This window comes from Phoenix dactylifera, chromosome 6 (assembly GCF_051530095.1).
Source record: "Phoenix dactylifera cultivar Ajwa chromosome 6, Ajwa_hap1_PhDact_Kaust_v1.1, whole genome shotgun sequence".
NCBI classification, from domain to species: Eukaryota; Viridiplantae; Streptophyta; class Magnoliopsida; order Arecales; family Arecaceae; genus Phoenix; species Phoenix dactylifera.
In genome coordinates, this window is record NC_143195.1 from 32,025,106 (window position 1) to 32,036,857 (window position 11,752).

General features: G+C 47.3%; 1 protein-coding gene across 1 annotated transcript; it reads right to left on the minus strand.

Moving 5' to 3' along the window:
* Positions 1–6,077: 6,077 nt before the first annotated feature.
* Positions 6,078–10,585, minus strand: LOC103711151 (cytochrome C oxidase assembly protein). The gene is made up of 4 exons (XM_008797181.4): positions 10,279–10,585; positions 6,726–6,922; positions 6,399–6,525; positions 6,078–6,311 (listed from the first exon to the last, which is right to left on the minus strand). The coding sequence occupies exons 2-4, from the start codon at positions 6,911–6,913 to the stop codon at positions 6,228–6,230; spliced, it is 399 nt and encodes a 132-aa protein (XP_008795403.1). The 5' UTR covers positions 6,914–6,922; positions 10,279–10,585; the 3' UTR covers positions 6,078–6,227.
* Between the last annotated feature and the right edge of the window lie 1,167 nt (positions 10,586–11,752).

An 11,752-nucleotide genomic window follows, 5' to 3' on the forward strand; every position in this document is an offset into this window, starting at 1 on the left:
CAAACCTTCCCAGGGCGGCAACCCGCCCCGCGTGCCGTTGCACCTCCTTAACTGTCTTTGGAGGCGACATCTCTTGCAGTGCCTGGATTTTCTCCGGGTTGGCTTCAATTCCGCGCTGGGTCACTATGAAACCCAGGAACTTGCCCGAGGTGACCCCGAACGCGCACTTCGCCGGGTTAAGCTTCATTTGGTATCTCCTGAGCTTGGCGAATGTCTCGTTGAGATCGGCTATGTGGTGTTCCGCCGCTCGGCTCTTCACCAGCATGTCGTCCACATAGACTTCCATGTTCCGGCCGATCTGGTCTTTAAAAATTTGGCTGACCAGTCTCTGATAGGTGGCCCCAGCGTTTTTCAGGCCAAAGGGCATCACCTTGTAGCAGTAGGTGCCCTTGTCGGTGATGAAGGCCGTCTTTTCCTCGTCTTCTGGCGCCATTCGAATTTGATTGTACCCTGAAAAGGCGTCCATAAAAGTTAGCAGCTGGTGTCCTGAAGTGGAGTCGACGAGCTGGTCGATGGTCGGGAGGGAAAAGCTGTCTTTCGGGCAGGCCTTGTTTAGGTCGGTGTAGTCCACGCACATACGCCACTTCCCGTTGGCCTTCTTTATGAGGACTACGTTGGCGAGCCAATCCGGGTAGGAGACCTCCCGGATGAAGCCGGCCCCGAGGAGTTTGTCCACCTCCTCAGCCGCAGCTCGTTGTCGTTCCGGGGCGGAGCCTCTTTTCTTCTGCTTTACAGGCCTGCTGGTTGGCCTCACCTGGAGTCGGTGGACCATGACCTCAGGGTCAATTCCTGGCACGTCCGCGGGCGACCAGGCGAAGACGTCAGCGTTTTCCCGCAGGAAGCTGACGAGGCGATCCCTCTCGTGGGCACCGAGGCCGGAGCCGACCTGCACGGTTAGCTCGGAAAAATTTTCTTGTAGTGGGATTTGAATAAGGAGCTCACCGGGCTCTACTTGCTTCTTCTAGAGGGTGTCCCTCGCATCGAGGGTTTCTATGGGCAGCGAAGGGCCCATCGGGTGGTCCGGCGCCTCGGTCGGTTGCTTTGCTGTGTGGGCTGCCATGTAGCATTGCTTGGCGATCAGCTGGTCTCTGCGGACCTCGCCTACTCCTTGGCCGGTGGGGAACTGCACGAGCAAATGGCGAGTTGAAACCACGGCTCGAAAGGCGTTTAGCCCAGGGCGCCCAAGGATGGCATTATAGACCGAGGGCAGACGGACCACCATGAAGTCCATCCTCACGGTGCTCTCCCGGGGGGCGAGGCCGACTGTGACAAGGAAGCTAGCCTCACCTTCAACCGGGACCGCATCTCCGGTAAACCCAACCAACGGGGCATTGACTCTCCGGAGATACCCTTCTGTCACTCCCATTTTTTGGTAGGCATGATAATACAAAATGTTGGCTGAGCTTCCATTGTCAACTAGGACACGCTTTACATCAAACCTGTTTACAATCATAGAGATGACCACAGCGTCATCATGAGGGGTTTCGACCCCTTCTAAGTCCTCGTCCGAGAACGAGATGACTTCATCAGTACGTGGGCGCTTCGGGGGTGCTCCCTGGGCGGCTGTTCCTGCCGAGGCCCGCCCAATCATGTTGATGGTACCGGCGATGGGCCTGTTGTCGTCCGGATTTTCGGTTGGTGCGACATTCTCCGCCAGCCTCCTTTCCTCATGTCGGTTCCTCACGAACCGGTTGAGTACTCCCCGTCGGATGAGCGCTTCTATCTCGTCCCGGAGTTGGAAGCAGTCCTCCGTGTCGTGCCCGCGATCTCGGTGGAAGCGGCAATACTTCCTGGGATTTCGGGGGAATCCCGTGTCTCGCATGGGGGGCGGGGGTCGGAAGAAGTCCCGACCCTCGATTTCCATCAGGATTTCGGCCCGGGGAGCGTTGACGGGTGTATAGTTCTCGTACTTCCCCGGGTACGTCCGAGGCCGTGGTGGGGACCTCGGTCGAGGAGGGGTCCTCTGCTGAGGTCGCCTCTGCTGTCGGGGCGGACTTCTCAGTCTGGGGAGACTCTTCTCTCGGCGGGGAGACCGGCTCCTTTGCCGGCCGCGCTCCTCGCGGCGCTTCTTCCGCTTCTTCGAGGTGGGCTCGATTGCTCCCCGCCTGGAGGCGACTGCCTCCTCGGCCTTGGCATACTTCCGGGCTCGGGCCAACATTTCGGTGAAGTCGGCCGGAAAGCTCTTCTCTATGGAGAAGAGGAATCGGTAGGAGCGAACCCCAGTCTTCAGAGCCGACATGGCTATCGACTGGTCTAGCTCGCGAACCTCCCATGTAGCGGCGGTGAAGCGATCCAGGTACTCCTTGAGGGACTCCCCCTCTTTCTGTTTGATGTCGAGGAGGAAGTCTGACGTCCGTCGCTGGCGCCGGCTGGCAGCGAAGTTGGTAGCGAACTGCCTGCCGAGTTGCTCAAAAGAGGACACCGTATTCGGCTTCAGTCCCGAAAACCAAAGCCGAGCGGTCCCTCGGAGGGTTGCTGGGAAGGCCTTGCAGAGTATGGCCTCCGAGGACCCTTGTAGGGCCATGAGGGCCCGATAGCTCTCCAGGTGGTCGAGAGGGTCAGTCGTCCCGCTGTAGGGTTCCACTTGAGGCATTTTGAACCTCGCGGGAACCGGCTCATCCTCGATCTAGCGGGAAAAGGGGGACTTGGTAGTGAACTCAAAGTCTCCCTCTTGTCTTGCCTTCTTGCTGTGGAGCGCCGCAATCTGGCGCTCCAGATACTCAACTTTCCGGTCGAGCTCCCCCATCCGTGGGATTGTCGCTGTGGTTTGCGCCGGCTCACGGTGGTCTGGGGCTGACTCTGCCTCAGAAAGTTGGGGCCTCCGGTCGAAACCTTCTCCCGGTAACTCCCTCCAGGGAGAAGCTCGTTCTCCATTGTTGGCTCTGGAGGAGCCATGCAAGTTTTGGCTTGGGAAAACCGGGCCGTTGGGGAGACACTCCGGCGGGGCCTGGGCCCGTGGGGGGAGCGTAGGTAAGGCTTCCTCGCGCCGCAGACCCTGAACGGCGGCGGCCAGGGCCTGGACTTGCTGTACCAGGGCGTCGAACTGTTCCGGCTGGACCTGAGGAGCTGGGTCAGCCGGAGTTGGAGAATTCTGGACAGAGTGTCCAGGGCTTTGCGGGGGACGCCGGGAGATGTTAGAGGCTCCCTTACTTCTCAACTTCATGACTGCTACTCGGGCCCTTCCTCTAGCGCCAACTGTTGCTGGAAATTGGACCCGGAGGCAATCTTCGGTCGAGGGAGAGGGAGCGGCGAGTCACCACGGCGGGGTGGCGACCGGTCGGCGGGCGGCGTCCTCCGTCTGGTGTGGTCGGAGAGAAGGAGCAGCTGGTCCTCGTGGTGAGGCGGCGATCCGTCAGCTGGTGGCGTCCTCCGTCTGGGTGCCTGCACACGAACCGGTGGCCGGGTTTTCCGGCGCCGGCCCTCCGACGCTCAAGTCAGGGAGGGGGCAAATAGTGTGAAAAGAGAGATAAACAGTGTCTGTAGAGTGTATCAATCTTCCAACCCCCTCCTGAGAGGCCAAGGCTCCCTTTTATAGGCGGGGGTCGGTTTACCTGCGATGTAACAGGGCGAAGCCACAGTACGGCTGGGCATGTCGTTCAGGTCAGCGCACGGTCAGGCGAATCATTGCACTGATGTCGGCGGTGAGGGCGTCGTACAACCCGAACTAGCACGCTACCAGGCGAATCATTGCATTGGTGTCGGAGGTATGGCCGAGATCAGAGACTTATCATAGTCGACTAGACTCTGCTGGGCTAATTTGCCGTGGAGAGCTGAGAGTCCGTAGATGACAGGAGCCATGCGCATTAATTGTGGAGTAAGCCGGAGATCCGCATTTATTGTGGAGTAAGCCGGAGATCCGCATTTATTGTGGAGTAAGCCGGAGATCCGCATTAATTGTGGAGTAAGCCGGAGATCCGCATTAATTGTTGAGTGAGCCGGAGGGTTACAGCGGCCATGCGCAATAAATGCCAGAGGGGCGTCAGGATATGGTCCTCGGCCGGACCTCAGAGGTGCACGGCCGTAGCAGGTGGTTGACAAGAGTAGACCTCGAACATCGGGGTTTTTCTCAGATCGGAGGTCTCGAGGTCGGTCGTCTTGAGGTCGGGCGTTCCGAGGTCGGACGCCGACTTCGGCCGTCCAGGGTCGGAGGTTGTGCGGCTTCTTAGGGGCATTTGCGTCATTTGGGGGGAAAAAATCTTATTCCTCCCAACACTAGGTGTCTCCAACGTGAATGCATATTAACACCTAATCCATGCTGTTGAATCTTCTCTCAAGACTCGTTGATAAGATAATTCTATTCCAATTTCAAAAGAAAGGTTGAGGGTTTAGGGTTTAGGGTTTAGGGAGGAGGAAGAAGAATTTTAGAAGGAAAGGTTAGGGTTTAGAAAAGATGAAGAAAGTTTACCTTGGAATCTTGCAACTACACCTCCGAGTCTGCTGGTGCGAAGCAACTATGGAAAGTTTACCCTGCAAGTCTGTTCTCGTTTAAAAGGTATTGCTCCAGCCACACAAGGTACCTGTGACATTTATGATTGCGAGGAAGATTTAGATCATGTCATGGCTCGGTGCCAATTTGCACACATGGTTTGGGAGTCCATTGGGAGCATAGTTGGAGTTCAGGTACCTTATAGCAATTAAGATATATCATTTCTTTCACCAGATGGTTGATCTGGAAGAGCATGAATGAAACAATTTTTCTACACAAAATTTGGAATATATCACTATATGTTTGGTCATATCAAATCTTGAACTTAATTATATTAAGGATATAACATATCAAGTAGAATAAAAGAAACTGATGAAGAATATATATTAACACATGCATGCTATATGTTTAACAACCGAAGATCTCATCCAAAATGACTAGGCAGAAGGTTTTATTTGGATTTCTTGATCCTGTATATGTATCCAAGATCTATCCAGCGAATACCGATGTGGGACTAAACACATACCCGCACGAATCCTCACATACTCTCTATGTTCAAGCCCTGACATCCTCGTCAGGTTAAGTACCATTTGTAAAAACTCATGACCTCACGCAAAATGGCTAACCGGATAGTGTTATTTGGATTTCTTGATCCTATATAAGTACCCAAGGTCTACCCAGCGAATAACCGATGTGGGACTAAACACACGCCCGCACGGATCCTCAAAATATGTTTACAAAAATTATCGTATACCTGAAATCTTTAATAGTAACCACATGCATTTCCATGTGCATTATAATTATTATGATTAAATATAGAGAACTATTTGGGGTCGTAGTCGTTAAGTTGTGTTTGGCATGGCTTCTATCTAGTTAAGTCAGGCCATCAATATACAAAAGCTTCAACCATACCCGGTCGTCAAGACTCTCTGAAGCATAATCATGGCCCAATTCGATCTGTTTGCCCCTAAGCTAATCTAGTTTGCAAACCCAACCAATCCAACCCAACTCTTTTTGATTCAATCTTTTTAACTCTTAATAACTCATTTTTAAAATGAATTAAAGAATTAGTATCAAAAATTAATCATAAGATCCTTACACAGAGTGATGATCCAACTGGATTTATATTGGCAGGATCCAACTAGAATTTTCTACTCTTAGTTTGGTCAAAAGCTCCAACACTTATTCAACTTGTTTAAAGTTTAGGTCAAAAGATTTAACTAACATCTCCCTCGAACTAATTTTGACCCACAACCAGACCTAAATTGGATTAGGACGTGTTGGGTTTTCAGGTCAAGCCAATCTTTACCAACCTTGAGAATCTTAACACGATTTGATTTGCCCCCATGTTTACTTGTACCAGGTGTATATAAAATGTATCCATTTTAAACTATAATGCTTGGATGTCCCTCCTGCACTTATTATGGGGTCAATGTATTGGCCAAATATAAGACTCATATATTGGAAATCAACCAAAGCAGCAAAATACCAAGAGGCACAAAGAGAATCTACCTAAGAAGACATTACAAAGAATTCTATCCATCCTGAGTTTTTCTCTAACATCTCTAGCGTTTTCTATAATGTCAGCCCTGCTTGGTCTTAGCATTCCAAAATTCCAAGTGGTTATTAACTTCTTAAGAAGTTTTGAACGGGGAGAATATTCCAATTTATTGGATCATATTCGATTAACAACGTCGAACAAAAAAAAATAATCACATTATATTACAGCAAGAACTTAAAATATGCTTCAAATAATATTAAACATTACATTGTAAAATAAAAAGGCTTGAACAAGTATTAGTTAATTTTTGCTTGATTGTCCTTCATTAGGTCTGGGAATCCTCTTGTACTCATATTTGTTGATGTCAACCTTCTGCTGTAAAACCTGCAAACATAAGAAGGACCATTCTGAGTAAATGGGATGAAGAAGCATCTTTGTGTTATGAAATAGTTTACGGGCCGAGAGAACTACCTTCAACTCCTCCTCTAGAGAAATCTTTTTTGGCTTATAGCCATCCTTGGGCCCAGTTTTCGTGAGTGATTTTGTTGTTTCAATGATCTCCCACTCTAGATCATCCTTTTCTTTTGTCACTTCTTTACTGAATTATGAAGCCAACAATGTATTGGAAGAATAGATGCTATCCATTTGATAGAATTATATATTAAACAGGCAACTATCTTTTCTAGAGATCCCCAAACATAACTTGGAGGTACTTGACAATAGCAATAACAGATGTGGAGAGAGAGAAACTGAAAGATGTATGGCAGTAAAAGCAAAAGATAAAAGCTTTATACTTGCCTTCCTTGAATGAGATGAGAAAGGCCAACCGATCCTAATACTGTGAGAGAAATGAGCGGAAGGCCATACCGAAGGAAGGGGTATTTCCTGCTGTATCGTTTAAATTCAGCAGCTTTATGCAATATCTTAGATGAAGGAACCCCCGGATCAATCTTCTGAGCTGAATTTATCTTCGTTTCAGTTGTCATCACTATCAGCTGAAAATAGTTTGAATTTAGGAAACTATTCTGAATTCATGAAACTATACTAACACTGCCAAACTGTAACTGACTATCAAAACAGTTAGAAAGAAAGAAAAAGAAAAGTAAAAGATTATTTCAAGATGGATAACATTAATAACAAATAATCAGTAGACTTTTCATATTGAAAGCTCATTAATTCCGCAAAACTACCAATAGTGAGGGAGCTAATTAAATTGTTGCAGACCATGCATTTAGTGATGCCAACTTCCAAAGAAGACATTCATCAACCACATACTTCTTGCTATCTTTTTGTAGTTTCTTTTTGCTTCTATTTGCAGTTTTGAGATTGCTAAATATAAAAGAAAATCGACAACAATCAAGCAAAATCTTTACAAAATTTTGGCATTTATCTCAAATACTATTATGTTATTTTGCAAATATTGTTATGTTTTTAAAAGATATGTCTCCATAGAAATGTTGATGTACTCATGTTTGAAATTCCCGAGTCAGTCAACTCAATCTTGTCCATGATAATATATTGTGGTTCTGAGTTGAGAAAGCAGATGGTAATACCTTTCTCTTTTTTTCTTTTTTAAATGATATCAAGTGCTATGATTAAAAGGCTAAAATTCAAGGTAGTTGATTTTTTTGAAGTTATTATTATTTAACTATCAACCTGGCCATCAATCCCTGCCCTAACTATTCAAGGTTGGCGTCACGAATCCTCATTTTCCAAAATATTATGATTCATTTCATAGTCTGACATGTTTTTTTCATGACTGGCGCTCGATCCAACATCAACATTCCACCTCCTACCTCGCAACTTGGAATAGTTAAAAACATATTAACAACATGCTAACTAATGACAACTTAGATCCATAAGGCTTAGATCCAAGAACTAAACACATTATAAATCATTAAGTATACACAGAACCTCACTCCATACAAGTTCAATCAGTCAACAAAATCTGAAAAGCAGTCCATATAAAGTTCTTAAAAATTGATCCACTGGTCTGATTTTTCAAGTGGTTAAATCAACAACAAGAATTCCTACAAAATCAACAACATTACGATGCATTTTGGTTGCCAACAAAAGTGAAAGAAAAGAACAATAAATCAGTAGGAGAAAAGAAAAGAAAGGAAACAAGAAGGAAAAAACAGAATATTTTCTTATGTTTAGCTAACCTACAAAAACTGCAAATAAAGTTGTTGAGGAAGCGATTAAATATGACTATCATAAACCACTTGTCTACGTTGCATTTTCTCTCAAAATCACTAACTTTTAAAGCAGAAAAAAATTAAGCTTTTTAGAGAAAAATTTGGTCCTATTTTTCTCTTTGATTTTCTCTTCCTGATTTTTTTTTTTTAATTTCCAAATAATGGAAAAGAATATTCTTCCTTAGAAGCCTTCTTTTCTTTCACTTTTCAATAATGAAACTGCATCAAAAAGACTCAATCAAGAAAAATTTGCAAGTTTTCAGAAAAAAGCATACAAGACAGAAGAGAAAAGAAGTTAGAAGCAATGTTGAATGGACAACAATATGAGAATCGGATTTGCACATGTATCCAAGTGTTTTGACTCAGCAATAGAGAAAAAGAGAGATACAGGGATATGTAGGATGAAATATAAATTTAGTTGAATTATAAATTTACACCTTTGCATATTGTTTGTTAAAACATTAAAAAGAAATTGTTTTTTAAGGCATTCAATTTACAAATTTTCTGTTCGAGCTTCTCAACCAATATAAGAAAACAACATTTTGCAAAGTTATTTCAATACCTACATCCTTAACCAATCTCTAAAAAGAACAAATATTCACTCTTAATATCAAAATGAAGGGTCAAACTTGTTGTTGAAGCAGTCCAACTACCTCCTTGGCTCCAAATCTTTACAAGTGGCAACCAAGGAACTTTATAAGTATCCAAGTATCTGATATATATCAGACTTAGATACATATCCAACATGGATTTTTTAGGGTTGGACACAAGGGTCCAAGTAACATAGGTCAGAAGAAACTAAAGTTCTCGGTCTCATAACAAATAGAGAGAGGATCCAATTTCTTCTTCTTCTTCCACCACTCCTCTTTTGTTGATCAAATTGATTGCCCAATCCTATTCCTATCCGGTTTTGCCATCCCCAGATTTAGGAAGGAAGCGAGCTGCATGTTCCACAAATGCATTATATCAATGTTTTGCCGACTGGTTTGGTACAAGTGACCCACATATAAGACAACCATGGCAATGACAATGAATTGGGTTTGCCTGCGGTTGTGGCAAATTTAAAAATGCTCCCCTAAAATTTTGATGACTAAAATCCCCTCCATCAATCTCCAAGTCCCCTTCAAATTGAGATGGATATATTAGCCTTTCTGAGGAGACCTAGAACCAGAAAGCAACAGCTCCAATGCTGTGTTTGCTATCTTAAAGATTTGGCAAAATCTTTCAATGATTGAGTTTCCCTTGATGTGTCTAAAAGCTCGGATTCATGTAGATAGCTCTTCTTTTGAACACAACCATGCAATAGAGGTAAGTCAAAAGGTGTGTTATTTTCCTTCTACATTTACTTGGATCTGCTCTTTTTTCCATACATGTTATGTTTTTTTCTCAAGGACTGAACTTAGTATGAGATGTTTTGAACCGAAGATTAGTTGGTATTGTTGTGAATGTAATTTTTCTAACTGCTCCCCTCTTATGGGCTCACCTAGACCACTTTTGTGATGTTTTGAATCCTTTATAAAAGCTGACTACTCATTCCCTTAACCTTCAACTTTTACCTAGCTTGCAGACCTGGAATTTTTGTTTTACCTTATAGTCCCTTGATTTCCCTATGTCTAATGATGAAATATTTGCCTAATCTTTGATTGCTAAATCCTTGTAATCAACTCTTGAGCAAGGCATGTATGTGTACTCAAAATTCCTTTACATAATTTGCCATCGCTTTTTAAGAAGTGTATCAATATTATAAATTAGCTCTCTTTCGTTATTGTCGAGGCACTACATAGATTTTCTGCATAGACTACCGGATCCGATTAATATCCAAGCAGTCCATTTTTCATGCATAAGTTTAGTCTGCTGAATCTTCATTAAGCTACTAATGCATGCATTCATAAATGGCACCATCGTAAGAAATTGCAATGCTTTCAATTTATTCAAAGAACAGATTTCCTTTCACAAATTTGACCTATATTAAAAAGCATTGTGCAAAATTCCAGCATCCTTAAGCAACAAAATAAATAAACTTCCGAACATTTTCACAGCATACTAATAAAACCACCACCCTGACTAAACCTTGACATATAACCATTCTAATCACATAATCACAAGGCACTGTGAGAAGCAAGAAGAGGAAATAGAGAGAATGAGTCCGGTACCTTCTCTTGCTGCTACTTCAAATCATTCCCTTGCTCGACTAAGCCGGAGGAGGTGCTCGAATGGTTGGCGGAGACGCAGAGGCGATAGTAGCCGGAGGCGCGGACAGGACTGGTGAAGGCGCTGGAGAAGGTCACCGGACAAGGCGACGGACGGAGGTTGCCGGAAGAGCTGGAAGAGTGGTAGGCGGAGGCGTGGGTAGGGGAGGAGAGTACGGGGCGGGGGGTCGGGCGAGAAGAGCATTCTCCTCTCAAACCCTAAAGTCGAAACGTAAGGGGATCGGATCGGATCGGATGGTGATGGAACCGAAGCCTGGCCGGCTATTAAACGGCAGTTCATCGGGTCGGGTTGAGTTCGGGTTGTCGGCCGGGTCGGGTTAAAACCCAAGCAATTGACGGGTCTCCTTTTTTCTGTGGAGCGAAGTCGGCAAACGATGCCGACTTTATGTCAAGCCTGTATAACTCGTTACTAGAGGTGATCACGGGCCTTCTGGCCTGCCCAGCCCGTCCGGCCCGGCCCGAAATTTTTCGGGCTTGGGCATTGAAAAAGGGCCCGTTGGTCGGGCCTGGGCAGAAAAAGCGGCCCGACCAAAAAAATCGGGCCGGGCCTGGACACTAAAAAAAAAAGCCCGATTCGGCCCGGCCCGACTATAAAATACTGATAATATTTAAAAAAAAAAGAAACCCTAAAACTAAAAGTCTAAAACTAAATCCTAAACCCTCCCCTCCCCTCGCTGAGAGCCGCCGCGACCAAACCCCCACCCAACCACCCCCCCCCCCCCAAACCCCCCCCTTCTTTCCGTCGCTGAGAGCCGCCGCCGCCCCCCTTCCTTCGCTGAGAGCCGGCGCCCCCCCTTCCTTCGCTGAGAGCCGGCGCCCCCCCTTCCTTCGCCGAGAGCCGCCGCCCCCCCTTCCCTTCGCTGAGAGCCGCCGCCCCCCTTCCCTCGCCGAGAGCCGCCGCCCCCCCTTCCCTTCGCTGAGAGCCGCCGCCCCCCCTTCCCGTCGCTGAGAGCCGCCGCCCCCCCTTCCCTCGCTGAGAGCCGGCGCCCCCTTCCTTCGCTGAGAGCCGGCGCCCCCCCTTCCTTCGCCGAGAGCCGGCGCCCCCCCCCCCTTCCCTTCGCTGAGAGCCGCCGCCCCCCTTCCTTCGCTGAGAGCCGGCGCCCCCCCTTCCTTCGCCGAGAGCCGCCGCCCCCCCTTCCCTTCGCCGAGAGCCGGCGCCCCCCCTTCACTTCGCTGAGAGCCGGCACCCCCCCTTCCTTCGCCGAGAGCCGGCGCCCCCCCTTCCCTCGCCGAGAGCCGCCCCCCCTTCCTTCGCCGAGAGCCCGACTCGGAGAGGGAGAGGTGGGGGGGGGGGGGAGCGGGAGAGCTCGGAAGTTCCGAGTCGGAACTCGGAGAGGGAGAGGTGGGGGGGAGGGGGGGGAAGCGGGAGAGAGGGAGGGAGGTCGGGTCGGGCCTATCAGATCGGGCCTGTCGGGTC